Consider the following 23,330-nt stretch of genomic DNA (forward strand, 5'->3'; position numbering starts at 1 on the left):
ATGGTCCACATTTGACATTTATCTTTGGCTATCCCGAACGTACTTATCCTAACCTCTTAAGAAATTAATTTTGCTTAATTTAACTTCCAGCATGAGAGCTACAGATCTTATCGGAAGGGGGAAGTTCATATTTCCTTATAAGATTCAAGTCTGTGGGAGTGTGAGAAATTCTTTGTTCACAGAATATTTTGTTTTTAAGTGACAAATGTTGTCACATGGATTTTCACAACTAGATTACCTGGTGGTTGGCTGGCAAAACAGTCACCCTGTAGTAATAAATTCCCTGATAGGAAAGCTAGTTGAACACCGGCTTCACGGATACTGCTTCTCGCACCACTCACAACTCCAACAGACTTTGACAGGCCTCAATTTCACTGCATTAAAAATCCCCTCCAAAATACTTAAATCAATTTCTGCAGCCGGTCATGGATCCTGTCATATCTTTTTTAAAATTCTTATTACCAGTATAATTAAAGATTACACAAGGACAATTCCAGCGGGTGTAGTTTGGTCTATTGTGCAGGTACACAAGTTCTCCTAAGTGGAGGAAGGCAGGAACAGTTCATTGAAAGACGTGATCAGACTGTAATACGACTTCTCATCGTCTGTTAGCCCTGCATTGCCTGGCCTCACGACCACAGCCACGTGCATGTCTGCTTCTTCTGCAGCATTTGCCTCTGTGGAAAGACCAGAGTTTAGGAAACAAGAAGGCTAACGCAGTTAGTTTGGTGTTTCACGTTGGTGGGCAAGTCAACATGTGCCTCCTCCAACCCCTCTGCCTCCCCAGTTTTGGGAGGCATCTTAGAATGCATGAGGGGACTGGAGGTTGAGAATCAAACTGGGTCTCCATACAGCAGTGCAATTTTATTTAAGTGTAGCGCTAGCAGGGAGCTCAAAGTCCAAATCTAACCCCCTCGGCTGAGGCAGGACCAAGTAAACCTAGACCCTCTCTGATAGGTTTGTTCTACCTGTTCCTAAAAACCTCCAATGATGGGGCTTCCACAACCTCCCTTGGAAGCCTATCCCAGAGCTTAACTATCCTGCTAGTTAGAAAGTTTTCCTAATATCTCCCCTAAACCTCCCTTGCTGCAGATTAATCCCATTACTTTTTGTCCTACCTTTGCTGGACAAGGAGAACAATTGATCATAGTCCTCTTTGTAACAGTCCTTAACACATTCGAAGACTTATCAGGTCCCCCCTCAGTCTACTTCTCTCAAGACTAAATTGTGCCCAGTTTTCTTAACCTCTCCTCGTAAGTCAGGTTTTCTAAACCTTTTATCATTTTTGTTGCTCTTCTCCGACTCTCTCCAATTTGTCCACATCTCTCCTAAAGTGTGGCACCCAGACTTGGAAACATTACTCCATCTGAGCCTCCCCAGTGCTGAGTAAAGTGAGACAAATACCTCCCGTGTCTGTCTTGAGGTAACCAGGATTTTCTCTTTTTAATAATTCTCTGTTGCCTTACTGTGAAAAGAGCAGAACACTAGGCTACTGTAGGAGGCCAGGGAACATTATGTCATCAATATATTTGAATGCAGTGGTGTTCTCACATGGGGGGAAGTTTCTAAAGAAAAATGGGCTGAGAACACAGGCCAGTTTGGCCTCAGTCATAGCAGCAGGAAAGTAAATTCCTGGAGAGCATCCTAATCCCAGACTCCTTCATAATATTCTCGCCTGTGACAATCTGGTAGAAAAATGAGGTGTGGGTTCAGTTTATTGATGACTCGAACCTGAATGCCTGGGAAATGGGGAGAGCAAAATCTGACAATTTAGTGTTAGGATTAAGTTTCCCTTTAGGATTTCTGTCTTGTCCTCCACTGCTTGTGTTCCAGTATCAAGTTTCCATTTCTTTATTAAGGACTGTGGATATACTGACAAATATACTCATTTGTTCCATAATGAATACACTGCTTAGAGGCCTAATCTGGGGCTACCTTTGAAGCATACTAAGGGATATGTTCTGAACCAAGTTACTTGGGGGGTTATGCTGGTGTAACATTAGAAACTATGCTATATTTATGTAAGGAAAAAGGTGAGCAAAAAAAGCTCTCTGGACCTGACTTTCTACTGCATGGATCGGCAACCTTTGGCACGCAGCCCATCAGGGAAATCCATTGGCGGGCCGGGATGGTTTGTTTATCTGCAGCATCCACAGGTTCGGCGGATCGCAGCTCCCACTGGCCGCGGATCGCCGTTCCAGGCCAATGGGGGCTGCAGGAAGTGGCGTGGGCCGAGGGATGTGCTGGCCAGTGGGAGCTGCGATCGGCCGAACCTGCGGACGCTGCAGGTAAACAAACCATCCCAGTTCACCAACAGCTTTCCCTGATGGGCTGCGTGCCAAAGGTTGCAGATCCCTATTCTATTGCCTCATGATGGGTGAGGTCACACCCACTTTGCACAGCTGTTAATGATTACCTACGGTGTAGAGCAGAGAATCAGGTCCTCTGAAGAGGGTGCTTGTAACAGCAGCATAAAATACAGTAACCCTTATTCGTAGTTTTAGGCTGAGCCGGTACACCTGTAGACACTTGTCAATTGCACACAGACACAGATTTACTACTTTGCACCCAGTTTTAGTGACCTGTGCTAGGCTCCTGGTGATAGACCGGGTTTGTCTACCTGAACACCTAGGTTGTGGCAAGCTGGGGTGTAAATCTACTCCCTAGTAAGTGTCCACGTGGACCCTGCTGCTGCGCACCAAAAGTTCCCTAGCCTGCTTTGATCTATTCCCTTTGCACCCCAGCTTGCCACAAACCAAACGTTCATGTAGACCAGCCCCAGGTTAAATGCTTGCCCTATTTCCCTTGGCTTGACACCGTCTACACACCAAGTGAGGCTACCTGATGGGATGAAAGTTTAAGAAAGGAGCCGTGCAATGGACGTGTAGACATTCCAACCCTGGTGGTGGCAAGTGCTTAACGCTGTACAGCTAGAGAGCACATTCCACCTCTGCTGCAACGTGGGGAAAAGCAGGAAAGCCAGACCTCCTACCTCGAGTGACATCCGTCAGGAAGAGAACGTTGTTAGTTGAACACCCGATGCTTGAGGCAATCCTCCTGTAACTCTCGCTCTCTACTTTGTGACCTATTTTGGTATCGAAGTGGCCATCGAAGAGCTGGAAGAGGGAAGAGAGCATGGCTTTTGGAGGAGGATACTAATTCTAGAACCCAGAGAATGAACTACAGAACCCTAATCAGTATCCCCTCTTCCTACCAATACAGTGAGGGGAATTTAACAAACAAGGCTCTGATCACGGGCCAGCCAGAGAATCCACACCATTTTCAATGATACAACAAACAGAAAGAGCTTCCAGAGTAGGGGGGCCCCCTTAGTTGCATAGTTTTCTCAGCGCCTTTCCTTAAAAATAGCTTAAAAAATCCATTTACAAGCTGTGGAGATAGGCACTGTGCAAAGCCTAAGGGTTGGCTTGCAGGGAGTGTATCCAGGCTCTTCGGGAGAGATGGCTTAATTAGGGGGGATTCTCTTTCTTTTTAAGAGGGGGGGGGAAGGGGAAAGCGAGATCTTTCTGTTGTGTTGACACTGTCACACTGGAAAGGCTCTTGCCGATATCAGTGCACAATATCAACTGAAAAAGCAAACACGAGAATGCAGTCTCTGAAATTGTAGCAGACATGAAAACTGCAGCTCAAGTCACTTTCTCTTTGCCCATCATACACTTCTAATTTTTACAGCATCAAAGAATATTAATGGCTAGCACATTGCCAGCACGAACCAGTGTATCCTCACCCCAGCTCCGGGAAGGTAGCTACCATCCCCGTTTTGCAGATGGAGAAGCTGTAAAGAAGGCTATAATCTTATCTACCTCTAGAATATCACCTTCTGTCGAGTATCCAAACAGAAGCTTCTGGGCCTCCACGCTCCCTGAAGAATAGATATACACTTTCATTCCTGCTTCCCTCCACTTCCTAATGGCTGGAACCACGTCCTGGAAGAATCTGCAGTGAAGGATAATTTAGGTATTAACAACTTGCGGACAAGCTGTGTGAGACAAACCTAGTACTGCCCGTTTCTATTACCGGATGGATTTTTTTTTTTTTTTTGGTGGTGGTGGTTTTAAAAGCTGCTCAGGACTTCTCCACTGGGGAAGTTATTTCCGTAACAAATAATATACTCTTAACTCTGACTGACTGAGCAATCTATTCTGATTACTGAACAGCAAGTAGCTACAAACATCTGTTTCAGACACTTGGCTGAGGCTTCTCCTCCAGCTCATTACATGTTAAAGGAAAGAGATGTTCTGCACCCACCAGCCTGACGTCTGGAGGGATTAAGGAAGTTAACAGACCTCTCAGTCTGAAGCCTGATTGTCCCATAAAATAGTTTTTCATTCCCATTCTAGTAGTAATTAGTAGGAGCAACCCCCTCTCATTCCCACCCATTAAAGAGCAGCTTTGTTTCCTGGTTCTGAACATTTTCAGCAGGCAAGGTTGGGGGGCAAAAGTGGAAATGAAATGAGAATGCAACCCCCTAGGATCTGTTGATGCAGCTCCTATGAAATGTTCAGGGTTAAAGAACAAATCAGGGGGAAAAGTGCAGATCAGACCTACTCCATTTATGGGGACTTGTTCTTTAGTTTTACAGTAATAATCATGGATCAATTTCATCCCTGGCTTAACTCCACTGAAGACAAAAGTTACATCAGGGATGAAATGACAGAAGATCTATTGATAGTTAAGCACCAAACCCCCTCCCCTCCCCTCCCCCCCCTCAAAACTCCAGCTTTGTGGACGGTTGAAAAATGCCACAATGGTGTTTCCATCATCACAGCCACACCAACTCACGGCAACAGGAGAGTGGAGCCCATCTGACTAACCAGTAGGTGACACGGTACCCCCGTATCACGCCTTTGTAACTGTGTTATTCGACATCCGCTCTTATCCAAAGAGCAACACACAGCAGAGCTCCAAGCTTCGTTTTACAATCCGTTCCCTAGTCTGATGATCGGTAGGTGCTTTGTATCAGTTTGGTAAAAGAAAACAGAGAAATCAGTGCAGGTTTTGTTAAAGGGGGTAACTTAACAGTTAGTTTTCAGCGTTGTGTGATTGGATTTTTAGGTTGTTAACGGAATAATGAGTTTTAAGATTGACAGAAAAAAATCACTAATGATGCAGCTAGGACTTTGACAATAGCTTCTTTCTCCACTGCCTTACACCATTATAATTTATAGCAAGGTAGAGGTTTGGGCCCCGTTGTGCTGTGTGCTGTACAAACACAGAATAAAAAGATGGTCCCTGCCCCAGAAAGCTTGCAATCAGAGTATAAGACAAGAGATGGAGACCACAAACTGACTCGGGGAGCAAAAGGTAACAGACTCTACTGGTCAGCATAAGCACGGGTCTCGGCCCAGCAGCTGCCCAATAACTGCAGAGTTTTTCTTTGTAGGCATGGCAGCAGAAGAGTTTGAAGGAGGGTAATGAGGTGGCTTTGCAGATGTGGATGAGAGCTCGTTCTGTGTGGAAGGTGGGCAGTGAGAAAGCACGAAGTGCTTGTTGGAAAAACGTAAAGTGGATGAAGATGACTGGTGTTACTGGCAGAGTGGGGTCAACACCTTGATAGCGTATAGGAGATGACAGAGGGCAGGGATGGGCCAGGAAGGCCCTTAAAAATGAAGACCGGTTGTGTGTGTGTGTGTGTGTGTGTGTGTGTGTGTTTTTTGATGGGGTGAAGGAAACTAACCAGGGGAGGGACACACAGAGCAGTATGCTTTAGTGGAAGCAACGAGCGAGGAAAGTGATCTGTACAGCTGCATTTGGAGTGGGTTTATACCTGTGCAGTGGGGCTGTAAAATGCCTCCGAGTCAGAATGGCAGCACTTGACAGTTACACAGTACAGGTGCAAACAACTGCCCAGCATGCGAGACAGGGCAATATCAGGCCCAGGAATGGGAGCTGGGCATCTGAAGAAATGGGGGATTTTGAGCTGACTGAAAGGAATACGCTTTCCTTCTGAACATTTGTTTACAGTACATTAACAATACTGTAACTCTCTCTTCCTCCCCTGTTCTTTGCTACCGTATGCTCAATACGCCACGTGACTTGAGGGGTTATACAAAACCTTTGCTGGTTATTTAGAAGACATTTAAGTACAACAACGTCAACTTTGGTACCAGTTAACCAAAAAAATTCAAACCGAGCAGATCTCTGATAGGAACTTGCCCCCTCTTATGCTTTTGTTTGCCAAGCTTAATTCCTGTGTCTCAGACTGTGATGTGCCAAGTCTGGTTAGAGGAAGAGGGGAAGGAAATTCCAGGGAACTGACCCAAGCCCCTACTTGCCAAGAAGAGACAAATTTTAAGATTCAGACAATAAGTCCTCTTCTTTCATATGGCCACTTGAAAAGCACCATTAAAGGTCCATGTCCAAGTTTGTCATCCACTCTATTAGCTTCTGGTGCCGTGGAATGAATCAAGCTGTCCCTGTAGAAAAGGCTCTTAGAGGGCAGCGGCTCACTAGATGTTTCATAGAATATCAGGGTTGGAAGGGACCTCAGGAGGTCATCTAGTCCAACCCCCTGCTCAAAGCAGGACTAATCCCCAGATTTTTGTCCCAGATCCCTAAATGGCCCCCTCAATGGAACGCACAAACCTGGGTTTAACAGGCCAATGCTCAAACCACTGAGCTATCCCTCCCCCTATGGTTTGGGTGTTTTCTCCACAATGGTGTATCAGGCTGTCCATTTTCCATTTGTGAAGAGGGTAATTGCATTGCCCATGTGAGGGTTTGATGTGGTTCGCTGTGACCCGCATGGTGAACCTAGGTGATTGGTCTGTAGGATCTGTGATCAGGGCTTGTTTCTCTACCCACGGTGTTTTCCCACAGTCTCCGTCGCTTGTCGTTGGGCGACAGTCTCGAGGTTTTGAGAGCTCTGGCTGCTAAGCAGAAGGGATTCCTGGACTTCAGGCAGCATCTTGATCTTCACAGATGGGCAAGTCTGAGTTCATTATCGCACGGTCCTATTCTTCTATTATTGCTGCTTTTCCTTGGAGGGGTGGTGGTAAGTGAGGTGCAAGGACTGGAGCCAGACTGTGGGTGTTTACTTCAGCGCTCCTGTGACAATTCTCGTAAGCATTCAATTGCACACTGACAAGTTTTGTATGTGTGCTACCTGCCCATACTGGCACTTCACTTCAGCTGCTAACGCAACGGGGGACAAGGTGGCTGTGTGCAAGGTGTGAGTGTCTGCTCCACAATGGCTCCTTTGTGGATTGTTGTTCCTAGCCTTTATCTTGGCAGACAATCAAAAGCCAGGTTTCAGCATGATCCTGAACGAAAGTGTTCATTAGCTGACTGTACCAAAACGAAGTCTGGTATGCTGTAGAGTGCATAAACAGCTGAATGGGTTTTTTCCTTTGTTAACCATCCCAACACTTTTACAGACTTGCACTGTCTCTTCCTGCTTCCCATCCTCCTTTTTACTACAATACTTTTCCTTTGTCTCTAGATTTCTACCTTTCCCCTGAGCTCTCTATTTCCCTTCTCTCTTCTCTGTGCAAGGAACACCCAAAACACCTGGAGACTGGTCATTCTCACTCCGCAGAACGTCACAAGTATTTTAGCAACCTGTTTGCTGTAAAAAAACAACAGGTATCAGTGGAGATGGAGAGCTCGATTTGCCATTCCACTCTCAGCAACTGTGAGATGCCTAGATGAATATCCAAGAGAGCGAGAGGAATGAAAGTACCTGTCCCAAAGACCGATGGGAGTTAATCTCACTTTTTGTGCTTTTCCCCCAACTCCTCCCCAGTTTCTTGTTTAGGTTTGTCTATTCACCTTGTCCCAAAATGAATTCTAACTGTTGGATAAATGGTTTGAAATAAGGAGGGCTGTTCTCTAAACTGTGAGAATTACAAACTTGTGCTTTCAATTTCCCTTGCTAAGTGAATGAGAGTCAGTTTTACCAGCTGAATAATAGGAGATATATATTGCAAACATAACAAGACAGCCCTCTTAATCACATGAGCAGAACTGCTTGCTCCAGTTTCCTCACGATGTGTAGTCTCTCAAGTTTCTATTGCTCAGGTTCTGTATTTCCCATAGAGCCTGTGAGTTAGTGTTTGCCATCTTGCCTTGGTATCAGTTTATTGGTGACAATAACAGCAAAGAGCTCAAATGTGCAAGCACGTACCTGCTGAACATAGTGATCATTTTATACGGGGGGGAGGAACACACTCCCTGGCCCCTCAAGTTTTCCCATTACTCATTGGGACGACTACTGTAAACTAAGCTGAATCCCAGGGTCTTACAATTTCCCAAAGTCATTTTACAATATTGCTCCCTAGATCCATGAGTAAAATCAACCACAAATCATGGATAAGTTTTGCACTGTGCATTCGAGGTGAAAGGTGAGACTGGCTGAATTTGGTTCCATGATAGTGCTTAAGCTCAAGTCCCCATAGTAATCCATGCTTACTGTTCAGCTAAGAAGTAATCGGATTACATTTTTATACAGCACTACACTGCTCCGACCAGTCACCTTCCAGCCCTTATGTAACTACTTGGCTCCAACGTACGTCCAAGAAACTTAGCTCAGCAAAATATAAAAGATCTACTTCAAGGAAACTTTCAGGACCAGGAGTTACTTACTCTCCCTTCATGCGTCCAGTTGCATAGGCTGCCCTCCACATGTGACCCTGCAGCTGTTTCAATGCTGTGGTCTTCCTGTCCAGGGACATCTGCCAGTGCACATTGTCTACTACAGCTTGGATGACCTGTTCCACTTCATCTTCTCCATTTCCAGTTTCTAAAGGAATAGGCACAACGCCATCCAAGTTGGAATCCTCTTCAGCCTTGAAATTATGAACAAAAAAGGTGACCCAAGATTGCTAAATAGGGCCCTGTTTCCCTATTCAGGACAGCACTTGAACACGTCCTTAATTTTACACACGTGAAGTCAACTGGGCTTACACAGGTTCTTAATAGCTTTCCTGAATAGGGAATTTTACCGGAATTGGGGTCTAGAAGCATGCACTTTAATTGTAAATTGCACTAGCCTAATTTGAACCCTGGTTACCCTACTACGTAAGGTTGGACATAAGTTAAGTTCAAACACTTAAATTTAATCTTACGTTCTTCATTTTTTTAAATGTGAAATAAAGGCCCCAAGTATTGATAACTGACCCAAAACCATTTTGGACGTTAGTTAAACATCTTGGTCTTGCATTTAAATATGGAGCCTTTTTCCATCTATAAGATACTGTCCCAGCTGGACAAATTTCAATGTACACCAATAAAGAGCTAGAATAAAATGGTTTCACCTAAATCCTACATTAACCAGCTATGGAAAGTCAGATTTCCTGAATCTATTAAAAACATGGGTTCTCAAAAAAAGAACAATACTTACCATTTGAACAGCACATTAAATGCTTTCAACACTGCTTTAATCCTAAATATAAATCACTATTACCACAATGATTTGTGGGAAATATATAGTCCTCTCCAAGATTAATTTAATAAAAAAAGGAATGCATAAAATATGGCATAAAGACTGTGTATATTTGAATAGAAGTTTCATAGATAAAGCCTCAAACTAGATTTTAAAATAGTTACAGGGTAGTGGGGAATACATTCAGATTCTACATTTAACCACTACCATTAAAATAAATAAATAAATAAACTAAAGTTGGCCCTGGACAAACAGATGTTAATATCATTCTATTTATGTACTCCCTGTATCCTATTTGAGAAAGAAGTCTTGTCCAGTGGTCAAACCACAGGACCAGGAGCCAGGAACTCCTGGGGTCAGATCTGTTACTGATTTCCTCTGTGAGATTAGATATAGAGGTAGGTTTTCTGACTATCATCATAACCAGCTACGAACAGAAGGTCACAGGATCGAGCCCTAAGTGCTGAGCACTCTGGTCGCCATTCAGCAAAGCACTTAAACGCATGCTTAACTTTTAGCACAAGAGAAGTTCCATCATGGGACTACTCCTGTACTTAAATTTTACTGGATCAGAGCCAGCGTGCCCAGCACCCTTCAGATAAATTTAAGGACTTATTCTGCTTAGATCAGGTGCTAAATATACAGCCAGATCTCCACAAAGAGCTTTCAGAAAGAACGTTCTCAGCGAGAACAGATTCACAGCACCCAGCCTCTGATTAGAATTGTGCTGGCCTTCCTGTTCTGCTCCAGTACAGCTTAATTTCAGAGGTGAAGACTGCATCTCTACTAGTGAACTGTTGTGACAGAGATCAGCTAACAGCCCCTGAATTTAAACATCTGGGAGCCTGAGGCAGGTAGTTCTACCTAGGTAGGTTTTTATACTGTACCCATCACAGTACTATGTGAGCTCCCCTGACTCTCAGTGGATGACTCTAGGCTCTGGACCTTACTCCTGTGTTGGCCCAACAGAGCCAGTGTGGCATTTTAAGGAATGGGGATGGAAAATGTGTGTTTAGTTTGTGTTCACATTACTGTACCCTGGAAGTGGGGATTTGAATCTATTTATGGCTGGCATCAGTCAGCAGACGTGTCCTTCAGGTAAATACATCCATGGAATGTCTGAGGGACAGACACACTCTGTAAGTTCAAAAACAAATAAGCTCAGAAAGAAGGAAAGTGCTCCTCAAAGTCAAGTGATAACTCTTCCTCCTACTTCACAAATATATGATGCGATTTAGTAAAAACAGCCACAGCTCTGAGTGACCTGAAGTCCTTGACAGGCAGTAAACCCTTGCAAGACATAACATGGTTCCAGTCACTCACCTGTTTCCTCAAAAGGCTGATGTCCTGCTGGCACTCCTCCTCTTCCCAGTGCGCACGTAGGTACTCTTTAACATTATCTTTGATGTACGGAAATAGTGTGTCCTGGTAACAAAAACACAGGACTCATTTAAACTTGTGCTCTTACAGTCACGTAAGTTTCCCTTACAAGGATACTGCACATCTGCTTTAAAAAATTCGTCACTTTGTGTACCGTAGGCATTAGTGACCAGTTAAAACTCTCTGAAATGGATAGAAATGCTCAGTAACTATTGTTAACGATGACTAAAACAAACCCCAACCCAAATGGCACAGAGGAACCCAACAGAACCACAAAGTGCTGTGTGGCTCAAGGTGATCCGAGTAAGTGCTTACAAGTAGATGGGTTACTGAAAACCAAGTGAAAGCATTATGTACATGGATAGTCTTGTATTAGTAACAATGAAAAGACTTCAAAAAGAGAAGTTGGTCCAATTTCTGATAGAGCTGCTTTCCAACAATATGTCCTAAAATTAAAAATAAAGTGTAAAAAAGCGATGTTTTTTCTGATCTCTTGCTGATGTTTAGAAGGATCTTTTCACCATGGGATAGCTGATAGTACAAGGGAATAGAGAATCAAGCTGTTCTGTCAATGCACAAAGGAAGTGAACTGAAAAGATGTGTAACTTTTTTTTTTTTTTTTTTTCCCCTCGCTGATCTTTTTCTCTTGTAGTGATCTCAGGTGTTGCATGTAACACTAGTACTAATGGGCACAAACCTTTCTGGCACAAATTTCTTTTTTTTTTTTTTTTCCTTTCAAATTGATGGTGCCTCCTTGAGCAAGCTCGTGAATATAGATTTACCAAACAGGTGCTTATGTAGCCGCAATCACTTAATATTGCAGAGGGACCAGTTAAAGTACAGCTACACTAATAATGGACAAGCTATTCTGAAAGTGAAAAGATGTGTCATATTTGACATCTTAGTGCATGTCCAAAGAAGTTCTTTCAAATAACACGACAGGACTTTCAACTCCTAAGCACAGGAGTTCAAGGCTGACTGCTCATACGCTCAGAACTAACAAGTTATAAGAATTTATTTTTCTATTTTAAAGGGGGCCCTTGTTCTTAGGTCATTCTAGAAATGAAATTTGACTTGTGATTTGAGCTAGAGAATTATACGTATTTTTAAACTGGTCTTTTAAGGAAGTCTTACATCACCATATATTTAGGCTTTCAATTGAGCTCTACTGGACAGTATTTCGAATTCTAAGTGAAATAAAGCAAGATTAAAAAAAATGTGAGAGGAGAACTGTAGCCATGATATGGGATCTTAAGGGTGAACAGAAACACAAGTGAGCCTTCTCATCACTAATCACGTGTATTACAGTAGCACCAACAGACCCCAGTCAGGACTATGGGGATGAGGAGAGAATGTCCTTGGATGGAGCTGGGAAGTTTATCCCTGTTTAAGTTATTTCACTTTCCTATTACAAACATTAACTTTTAAAGAAAAGACCTTGCTAACTGCCACCATTCTTCTGTGTCATGCTACCAATTACACCTCAAATAAACCATTAAGACTATTATTTGTATTGCCGTAGCGTAAGATCTAGAGGTTTCATTCCCATTGTGCTAGGCACTGCACAACCATACAACAAAAACAGTGCCCGCCCTGTCAGATTATAATCTAAACACACAATCTCTCACAGCTGGACACTTACTGTACTTTGTTCTGGTGAAAGTGACATCTCAGTTATGTGATGTTTGTGTCAAACAAAAAACCTGCGGCTCTGAGACACCCAGGTACCATGATGGATTAAAGAATTTTGGGACCCTGTGCAGTGCACTATAGCATTTGGGTTCCCTCCCCCCGCCCCCCTTTCTCTGCTCCCGGTGGAGGGGTGGTTGCATCCCTGGGTTTGGAGTGTGAGCCCGCTCTCCACTCACCCTGCGGCGGCTCCTGTCCTGTGGAGCTGGCCCAGCTCTCTGCTCCAGCCTTTTGGCTCTCACCACAGCCCACAGGGGGACCCTCCACCCTTCCCAGGCAGGTTTGGGTGTGTGTATGGCTTCTTCCCCCCCACACCCAGTGGTCAGGGGCCCTGTATAAGTGCACTGATTGGGTTACAACCAAGGCACAATGTGTGTTTCCATATAGTCTGCCAAGACCTTATAGCATCTCCAGAGAATCAGCACGGTCCTGACCAACCAGGACCTCTGGCCAATTTGCACAGAGATGGGAGGAGAGAAACATACTGAACACAACATCGCACAGTTAGCGCTTCAACCTTATTCCTGTGTTAATGTTCATTTAATGAACAGAAGAGCCAAATACAATAGAAAAGCACACTAGCTGAATAAACTGCTGATACAATGATCAGCAGTGAAGTTGTTAAAGGTGACATGCAGAAAAATAAATTTAAAGTAAGGTTTTGCCCCTTTTCCCTTCCTCGTGACGAGCGCCTGAAAGTGGGTTTTTCTGCTTGTTTTTACCTTGGAAAAGTCAGGAATGTCAAGTCTAGTCTGGTCTGCCCTGATTTTGCTAGAAGACCTCAGGGTGAAGACTGAGGAGAGATAAGTATGCCAGGGATGTTTTTTGTGACTGGGGAGGGTGTTGTATCTTTAAAGTAACTCTCTCTCTAAAGTGCTTTGTAGTCATTGGAATTATAACGGCACTGAAGAGTTTTAAACGGCGTGACTAAAGAACAACTGCCCATCTCCATTGCTCTGCTTTCAGGCTCAAGTTATGTCCGTAATTCTCCAATCACTATTGAGAGTCTTTTGTGGTTGTACAGAAATACTATTCAAAAAGTTTATTTTTTAACTAAATGTTTCAGGTCTTTATGTATCAAAGCAGAAGAAGAGGGCCCAAACCCATTATTTTTCCTCCTGTTCATGTCCCCTTCAATGTTGTTCAAACAATTATCACTAGTCGTCAGTGTTGACTTAATTTCTTGGTGCAACTGTTTCAGTCGGACAGTATCTAGACCCGTGGTTCTCAACCAACTTGGGGGTACTCTTTATGTACTCCCTGGAAGACCTCACTCATCTAGATATTTGCCTAGTTTTACAACAGGCTACATAAAAAGCAATAGCGAAGTCAGAACAAATTAAAATTGCATACAGACAATGTCATGTTTATCCTGCTCTGTATACTATACACTGAAGTGTAAGTATAATATTTTTTTATATTCCAATTGATTTTATTTTATAATTACATGGTAAAATAGAGAAAGTAAGCAATTTTTCAGCAATAGCGTGCTGTGACACATCTGTATTTTTATGTTGATTTTGTAAGTTAAGTGAGCTGAAACTTGGGGTACACAAGACAAATCAGACTCTTGAAAGGGGTACAATAGTTCGGAAAGGTTGATAACCACTGATCTAGACTACATTGGATCGGATTAAACTCTGAAGATTCTCTTTACAGCCAGGTGAGTAAGAAGCTTTTCAAGTTTTAATTAAGAACCAAACAAAAAACCTATCAATTAAAAAAATGCTTGTCTGATTTGTTTTATCTACTATTGTTATAAGATTACTACAACTAAAAAGAGTAAAGAAGATAACTTCAGTTTGATTACTCTGTGCCCTTGAAAGTACTTTGTAATGGACAAAACTTTTGTCTAGTCAATTTCCCCTGTTGTGTTTTTTTTTTCCATGCAGTAAGGGGGAGAGAAATACTATAAACTACAAAAATTTGCAAGGGAATCTGGTGAGGAGTAATATCTGAAGCTACTTATCTCTTTTTTTTAGAAAGTGACTAGATTTCAAATTGATGTCCACTTAAATTAAACAGGGAAAACAGGATAAAAAGTATCCATTGTGACAGATGGGTCAAAAATGCAGCTGGCTTGATGTATTTATGCATCCCCCATGACAACATTTGTATGATGCAAAATCTCAACTGTCATTTAAAAAAAAAAAAAGTGTCTAGCCCTTGTGATTGCAAAGAGAGGTTTTCAAATATAAACAGAAATTGACCATTGCAGTTTTGTCTTCCTGATTCTGCAGCATGCCTGAAACAATGATAGATATGTATCACGGGGTAGCCGTGTTAGTCTGTATCTACAAAAACAACAAGGAGTCTGGTGGCACCTTAAAGACTAACAGATTTATTTGGACATAAGCTTTCGTGAGTAAAAACCTCACTTCTTCGGATGCATCCGAAGAAGTGAGGTTTTTACTCACGAAAGCTTATGCCCAAATAAATCTGTTAGTCTTCAAAATTATAGATCTGATCTCCCACACCCCATTCATCTAACTGGGGTGCTACCTTAAGCCCAGTGACAACATGTGAATGCTAGCATTGATTCATTGCTGATCATTCTAGAGGATGGGAGGATGCTCAAGGGGTTGGGAACTAGGGTTAGTTGTTGCAGCGAAGGGAATATAAAGAGTGAGAGAATAGACTTGGAGGGTAGAGAAAAAGAACTCAAAACTAGCAGTGATCCTAAAATTGAGACTATCTTCCTATTGAATGGCGGATATCGAATGGCACAACAAAAGTAGAAACAAAACACTAAAATTAGAGGCTTAGTTATTGTATAAAGAGCAAATTCTACCCTTGATCTTTATACAAACCTCCCATAACATCAATGAAAGTTCAGCTGTGGGTGGAGGATAGTGCAGAACCCCAAATTCATACCATGCCCCATGAACCAGAATTTAAAATTTGAAGTCAGCCCTATGCAGAGGATGAGTCTGACAACCCTGCCCTAGGATATGCAAAAATCCTAAATCCCTAAAGCATGCTGAAATGCTCAGCTCCTTACTAATGGGATTCTAATATGGGAGATTATTAGAAAACTCTCTGTAGATTAGTAGAGTTCGGTGAATTAAGTGATGGAAGCAGAACCAGATTTAATTATATCATCTGCCGAAATTACAGCACAACACGAATCTGAATATTCTCTAAGAAGATTGCAAATAAACGATTGGGAAGTCTATGATGGGACATATCTAAGGAGTAAGCCATTTATACTCTATAATAAAATCCTCTTTGGAGAATCCAATTGAAACCAGGAAAAAAATCTTCTTGCAGCTGTTTATAGTGGCCAGCTATGAATTAATCAGTGAAGTGGAAGGGAATGGAATTGAGTGAGTAGTGGCAACCATTCTTAAAGTTGCAAAAAGATGCAGCTTAGAAGCTTCTTTGAGGAAAATGAGCAGTGTGTGCCATATTGCAATAATTAACATAATAAAGCTATTAAAGGAAGCTTTATTAGAGCCAAAGTGTACTTCATGTGGCAGATTTATTTGATTTAAAAATACAAGCAGTAGCCAAGAAAATAAACCATTTAAAAGTAGTACTGGCAAATTTGATAAGCTAAGGCCAAAGATACGATACATGCATTTGGAAAATTGGAGAACTAGAAGAATGAGTGGCAGGATGAAGAAATGGGTTTATGCTTCTTGAGAGTGATCCCACTATATCATTTCTTGAATCTAGAAGGCAGCAACTTTGTTGGGGGCAATTCTTGTTTCATTCAATGAAAATTACCTTTCAGGAAGCAATTTCTGTAAAAGATTCCACTATTCTATTCTTCAGGAAATCAGTATGATTACCTTCACCCTGCCGGTGCAACAGATCGCCCCTGGGTTTGTAACCTGTTAGTAACCTGGTTAACTGTAGATACAGATTGTGTCCACGCTTCATGTAGTACATACTATAGCCTTGTCTACACTTGAAAGGGTTTGCCAGTATAACTATACAGGCAAACCTTCCTAATAGAGATGCAGCATATACTTGCAAAAGAGAACTATGTTCGTATCTACACAACAGCCTTGCTCCCGCAGATGTAAGCGCCCTACTACACTAACATCATAACTCCACCTCCACGAGAGGCGTAGGGTTTAAGTCGGTGTAGTTGGGGCGACAGTGTCCATGTAGAGCACAGCAGCTGAGTGGACTCTGGGCACAGATCTCCTCACTGGAGGTGAGAAGCCCTGGTGAGGATGCACACCACTGACAGAAGGAGGGTAGTGTGGACATCTGTAATTACTGAGGGGGCTGTAAGTGGACCTAACATAATGACTTAAGTCTATAGTGTAGATATGCCCCGAGTCTGCACTGGAGCTTTTGCCAGCAGTTATGTCAGTTAAGTGTGATTTATTTATTTCCTTCCCACTCCCAAACAGACATAGCTGCGCAGGCAAAACTCTGAAGTGTAGACCAGGCTCAAGTAACAAGGGCAGCTAACCATATTTCACCCTTGTCAATGGCTTAAGCTGGAATGAACTGTCTTCCTGTAACCAGTTATAATAATTTTGCTTAGCTGGCAGGTAACCCTAACTGTATCCGTATAAAATGTTTGTCTGGCCCTCTTTCTCCCTAGCTCTCCGTGCAGTAGGACTCCCAGAGTGCATTGATCAATGTGAGGATGGTGCTGCTCTGTGTGCATATCTTTTGGGCACTTGCTGAGGTATTCTGGGATAGTGCTCTGATTTTTCCGAAAATGCACTGATACAAACACAATTAGGTGTGGACCAGGGGTGCTGAAACACTTTTTATAGTGGTGGTGCTGAGGGCCATTGAGCCAAACTGTGAACCCTGTATATAATGGAATCCACTTCAAGCCAGGGGCTGCTTCCACACCCCCAGTTCCAGCACCTATGGTGTGGATGCACAAAAATGGTTGTGTTAAGAAAAACGCTGTTGTGTGAACACAACTCAACAGCATTTGTGGTTTGTAACCAGGTCAGATGAGTGTCAAATCAGTTATAAAACAAACATGGCTGTATTTGTAGTGTCAGTGGGTCCTAAAGTAACGCCTCTTGTTCAGCGTTTGTGAGACATACGACACCGAGGGGCAAATTTTTGTACTCCTTCCCAAGCAAAACTGCCACTGAGCTCAATAGTAATTCCTAACATAAGGGCTCAGGCCTACAATTCTTCAGCATGTAAGTGCCCATGCAGACTACAGCTGTATTTCTATAGCCAATTTGTGACATTTATCTGACCTGTCTATAAAAACCAAGTGGCAGCCAGAGAGCACAACCCATTGTTGACCAAATGTGCATCTCCACACCCACTACATGGCCCAACTATGTTTGCATTGGTGCATTCTTGGAAAACTTGGGCAGCTATCCCATTTGCAGGGAATGATATTTCCACAGGATGTTCACGAAGACGGTGCATTGCGTGATGTGCTGCTGGAGGAGGATGGCCCAGAGAGCTGGAGGACGAAGGCCCAAACAAACAAGTTACATACGCCGGGTTAGGAGTTGCTGACTGGTGAGAGGAGCTGAAAAGAGTAAAGTCTGGGTAACTTCTGTGCAGCTCAAATTGTAACAAAATACAGCCAATCTTGGCAGGAAATAGTTAGGTGCAATATGGGACCTACTGAAGAGATACTAAAAAATAACAAAAAGTGAAAGACAGAATAAAATAAGTTGTTTAAAATATTTGGAAACTTTCCAGCATGTTGAGTTTTCATTGAAAACTATAGAAAAACTGGTCCTACTGTATATTAAGGTTTGATTCATAAATGGTTAATGAGCCAGTGGAGGTTACAGGCATGTCAGGAGACTTGAGTCGCATATATTATTGATGAAAACAACAAAGAGTCTGGTGGCACCTTAAAGACTAACAGATTTATTTGGGCATAAGCTTTTGTGAGTAAAAACCTCACTTCTTCGGATATTATTGATGGTAACTAACACATCACCAAAATACATTCTAGATGGTTATAACTTAAGCAACCTACTCACCTGTTAATCAATTGTTAAGAAATTATAAGAGTAACATGTTAAGAAGTGACTAAGATATTTCAATAGTTAAACTATTTATATTTGAGTGTGACCGTAAATCTGTTAGGTGAAGGTAGATAACCAAAACAGTATCCCAAATCTTTGAATCTGCAATTATTTTCCACAGGCCCTATTCATGAGTGGTCTTAAAATAACAAAGTTTGAACAAGAGCGAGAGGGCTTTTTTCAATTATCGTGTGGACGCTTGTCTGGTAAAAAGTGAAGAGAGACCACTAACTCAGTTCATACAAGTCAGCTTAAAAGTCATTTTCAGGTTCCTGCTAGCCTGGATGGGATTTAAAACTGGCAAACTAAACATGGGAGATCTCATATTCTATTAGGGAGAGGGATAGCTCAGTGGTTTGAGCATTAGCCTGCTACACTCAGGGTTGTGAGCTCAATCCCTGAGGGAACCAATGATGGAACTAGGGTTTAAAAAAAAACAAAAACAAAAAACAGGTTTAGAAGTGGGCTGTAGTCCACGAAAGCTTATGCTCTAATAAATTTGTTAGTCTCTAAGGTGCCACAAGTACTCCTGTTCTTTTTGCAAAAACAAAAAAAAACCTCTCTGGGGACTGGTCCTGCTTTGAGCAGGGGGTTGGACTAGATGATCTCCTGAGGTCCCTTCCAACCTTGATATTCTATTATTATTATTTGGTTGTAGGGCCTAATCAACATTTACCAAATTTTTGAAAGCTGAGCCCCCTTAGGGAAAAGAAGTAATTTGGGCCCTCCATGTGTTTGTTAAATGCCTATGCATCTTAATTTATAGATCATCAGCTCCCTATGCCACTGCATAATTATATTGTTGGCATTTGAATTGGCACTTACTGAAATGAATAGGCAGTTCACACCTCAGCTACTGGCTCTCTACAAATTCACATGGACATCACATTCGGAGAGCATCTGAGGGTGTGTGTTTGTTTGTTTTTATTAATGAAAGCTGAAACGTGAGAACTACTTGAAGGTCCATCCACTCCCCTGTGGTTAGTCTTTTGCACCTTCTTGTAAGGAAAGGCATGGCCCACTGGTCTATGCAATTCGAACCCTGTCCTACACCACCACTCACAGAGAGAAACAAACCAACCGTCAACATGATCAGAAATACATTTTTAAATGTTTCTCTTGGAATACTCTTGCCCTGATGAAGAGAAAACATAATGTGGTTAAAATAGCTTTTGAAAACTATACCAGCAAAACCATCCTTGTGCAGATGTAGTTATGACAGCCAAAAAGGCCTTTTGCTAGTGTATCTGCATCTCCAGTAGGAGGGTTTACTTTTGACAGCATACATGTGCTGTAAGGAACACTTACACCCATTACCACAACCAACGTAACTACGACAGCAAAATTTATAAGTATAGACAAGGCCTAATAAAGACTAAGCTGCTACCTACAGTCCACACAAGCAAGATTTAGAAAGTTAGTTTCCTTTTAAAGACCCAAGGTTTTGACCTGGTATATCAGCGATCTACCAAAATCATAATTACAGAGAAGAAAAATGTTGTATATGGTAAAAACAAAGATACCAACATATAAACCTATATTATCTTAGAAGAGTGACTCTACATGAAAGCCAGTGGGTGAAAGGTGGGGATGGGGTAATCAGTCAGAAGACTGGTGAAACTTGATTTTGTTTTCTTTAAAAAATGAGTATTTTATGTTATGATTGATAATGAAGGGCCAGCTTCACAAACACCAGAGACAAGCACCCCTGGGACAAAAAAAGGAACCACTCAATATTTTGATTGACTGAAACCAGCATACAGGTATATTAAAACCCCCTCTAATAAGCAAGGGCTGCCCTTCTTTTGCTGAATAAGAAGGTGGATTTTTAACTTGTCTGAAGTTGTTTTGCATTTACAATGGTGTACATTTTATTTATCTGTTTTGGAACAGTAATGAAAAACTAAACTGTTGTCTTCATGTCATTCATAAGGTCCTGATTTGCTGGCAAGTTAAGCTCTAGAATCAGAATTCTGATCACCTGTGTTGTCAATGCATGCCAGCAGCAGTCAAAATAACAAGGAAAAAAATCTGGGCTTGTATAGTGAGTAGCGTTGTTTCATTTTTAATTAATTTCTTTTGCAGACATCTATGTTCTGAGCACTAGCCTGATAGAGTTTGACAGAGCAGCATGCATAATAACCTTTGAACTAGAACTGTGATCCAAAGTGCCAAGGTTCTTAAAGGTTTCAGAGTAGCAGCCGTATCCGCAAAAAGAAGAACAGGAGTACTCGTGGCACCTTAGAGACTAACAAATTTATTAGAGCATAAGCTTTCGTGGACTACGTATGCATCCGAAGATGTGGGCTGTAGTCCACGAAAGTTTATGCTCTAATAAATTTGTTAGTCTCTAAGGTGCCACGAGTACTCCTGTTCTTCTTTTTAAGGTTCTTAAAGTGACCTATGGTTAATGCTACATCCAAAAATTTATATTAAAAACTCAATCAAATAAACTAAAGTACATGTCCACCAGCTGTGTAGGAATTCCATACTAGTCACCCCCAAACCACTAACCTATTTTCAATTCACTATTCTTGTTCTGTGCACTAAGCCACAGTAGAGCTTAGCAAACAAGACTGGGCCTAAGGCATATACAAATGACCTGGTTTCTTGAATACTGGATGTGGCAGGCTAGCATTCTAGTAAAAGTAATCCACTCACATTTGACAAATTGCATTTATGTAGCAGGGTGCAGAACCGTGGCTGGATGGTCAAAGTCTATTAAGATGTTATTCCTAAAACGTAGGTGTGCTGTGAGAATCAAGGGCTGGACTAGATTTAGTGGTCTCTCTAAATGTGTCTAGATTTACATTTAATGGGGGTAGATGTGGCAGTGATACAGAATTGTTTCAGTGCAACGTTTAGTGGAGTTGCAAAACAAATGAACAGTTTAGACAGACCCCGCACATGCTACAGTGCCGCGAGCCAGCCTCACGCCCATCACCTCCCCCACGCAGCAGACCCCACCTCCCTGAGTCCAGCAGCCAGCACGGCCCTGTAGAAACCCGCCCGGCCGGAGGGCTATTCTGCCCGCTGAGTGCAGCCCAGGCTCCTCACCAAGGTGCCTGCCCCCCCCGTGCAGCGAGCGCTCACCTTGACATAGGTAATAGGTGTGGTGGTGCCTTCGATATCCAGCAGGATCACAGCGACTTCTGCAGGCACCGCGAACACCACCATTGCCACCCGCGGGCCAGGTCCCTGGCAGCGCCGCGCGCCCCCGGCCGGACACCCTGCGGCACGGCTCTGCAGGCGGGGAGGGGCGAGAGAGCGCGCGCCGCGAGCGGAACCTGCGCGCAGCCCGGGCAGCGGAGGAGGGAAGCGCACCACGTGGGTGGAAGGGGGCGCTGCTGCGCCAATCCAGGGGCTGACTGCCGTCTGATTGGCAGGTGAGAAAAGAAGGGCGGGGCTTGGCCGTCATAATGCGCCTGCAGGGCGGCGGCGACGAAGAGAGGAAGGGGGGGCATGTGTGTGGGGTGCAGTGCAGGAAGCTGCCTAACGCATGTCCTAGGCATGATCTGTAGCGTGCAGTAAAAAAGGAGGCAGGAGAGGCTAACAGCTTCGAGAAAGGGACAGTATGTGGGGTGCATGGCACATAGGGTGCAAATAAATTGCATGGCACAAGTCATAGGGTGCATGGTGCCGAGCACGAGGTGAGTTGCATAAAATGCTTGATACCCTGGGGGAAAGGTAGTATATGGGGCTCAAGGCTGCCTCATGCAATCCTATAAAGCCGTGCCTCTCCTCCATACTTATCCTCCCGCTGTACGACCAGTAAGCATCATTAAAAGGAGCCTATCCCGTCAACCTAAGAGCCAGCTCTTGTTCAAAGTGTGGCTTTGCAACTGCAGACGGCACTTCACGCAAATGCGGGGGCTAAACTTGGTCCTGAATTTCTCCTGCCTTGTATCAGGGGGTAGCCGTGTTAGTCTGTATCTACAAAAAAACAACAAGGAGTCTGGTGGCACCTGAAAGACTAACAGATTTGAGCATAAGCTTTCGTGGGTAAAAACCTCACTTCTTCGGATGCATGGTTTTACCAGACTCCTTGTTGTTCCTGCCCTATGGAGATCCCTCTCTAGTGGATTTCATTTCTCTTAGGCAGAAGTGGTATGGTTGCTGCATTAAATGGATTTCTAGGTTGTATGTTCACAGTGCACAGCTGTGTCGAAATGCAGCGAGGGTTGCATAATGAGAGAGGTTTGTATTTCCACCTTATCAGAAAGTAGGAGCTGAAAGGCGGGGAAGCAGCTGGCTGCGGCTATGGCTTCCTGACTTACTTTGCAGAAGCAGCTGCTTCCCTCTCCAACTGACCGATACCGCACTAATGAAGACGGGATGGGAGAGGTTGCCTAGACTGCTTGGCTGCTTAAACTGCGGGGATAGGCGCCTGGGGGCATTTGCTGCCTGTCTTCATCGATCACCTCCCCCTCTCTGTATACAGGGGAGAAGGAATATCGAATCTATGGGGAAGGGGTCCCACTGCTCGCTCTTTGGGGGAGGGGGGCTTTGGGGCTCTTTGGAGCACACACGGGAATCTCGTTAGGCACGAGCAGCCCCCTGCAGTAGTCGCAGCAGCTGGCGAAGGGGGTGTAGGGATTAGCGTGGCCGGGAGATCGCGGGCAGGCAAGGCACAGACAGGCACTGCAGCCTGCTAGGGAGATGAGTGTAAGGCCGAGGGGATTCCAGGGGAGAGGAGGGTGGTGCTCATATGCCCTGCCTGGCGGGGAGGCCGGGATGACTGGTGTCACCCATTCCCCTCCTGGGTCACCTAAGCCCACGTGCAGCCGCCATTGCCTACGCTGTTCCCATGCTTTGCTCAATCAGACGGGGCAATGCGCGGCCCCCCCGCAACCCCGCCGCCTGGCCCTCCGGGA

At 43.5% G+C, this 23,330-nt stretch overlaps 1 protein-coding gene across 1 annotated transcript; it reads right to left on the reverse strand.

The window, feature by feature from the left end:
• Positions 1–491: 491 nt before the first annotated feature.
• On the reverse strand, positions 492–21,768 carry ENOPH1 (enolase-phosphatase 1). The gene is made up of 6 exons (XM_054030026.1): positions 21,550–21,768; positions 10,727–10,828; positions 8,605–8,807; positions 3,825–3,957; positions 2,993–3,116; positions 492–677 (listed from the first exon to the last, which is right to left on the reverse strand). Exons 1-6 carry the CDS (start codon positions 21,631–21,633, stop codon positions 538–540), a joined length of 786 nt encoding a protein of 261 aa, XP_053886001.1. The 5' UTR covers positions 21,634–21,768; the 3' UTR covers positions 492–537.
• Positions 21,769–23,330: the final 1,562 nt, after the last annotated feature.

Source organism: Malaclemys terrapin, chromosome 5 (genome assembly GCF_027887155.1).
Source record: "Malaclemys terrapin pileata isolate rMalTer1 chromosome 5, rMalTer1.hap1, whole genome shotgun sequence".
Taxonomy (NCBI): Eukaryota; Metazoa; Chordata; order Testudines; family Emydidae; genus Malaclemys; species Malaclemys terrapin.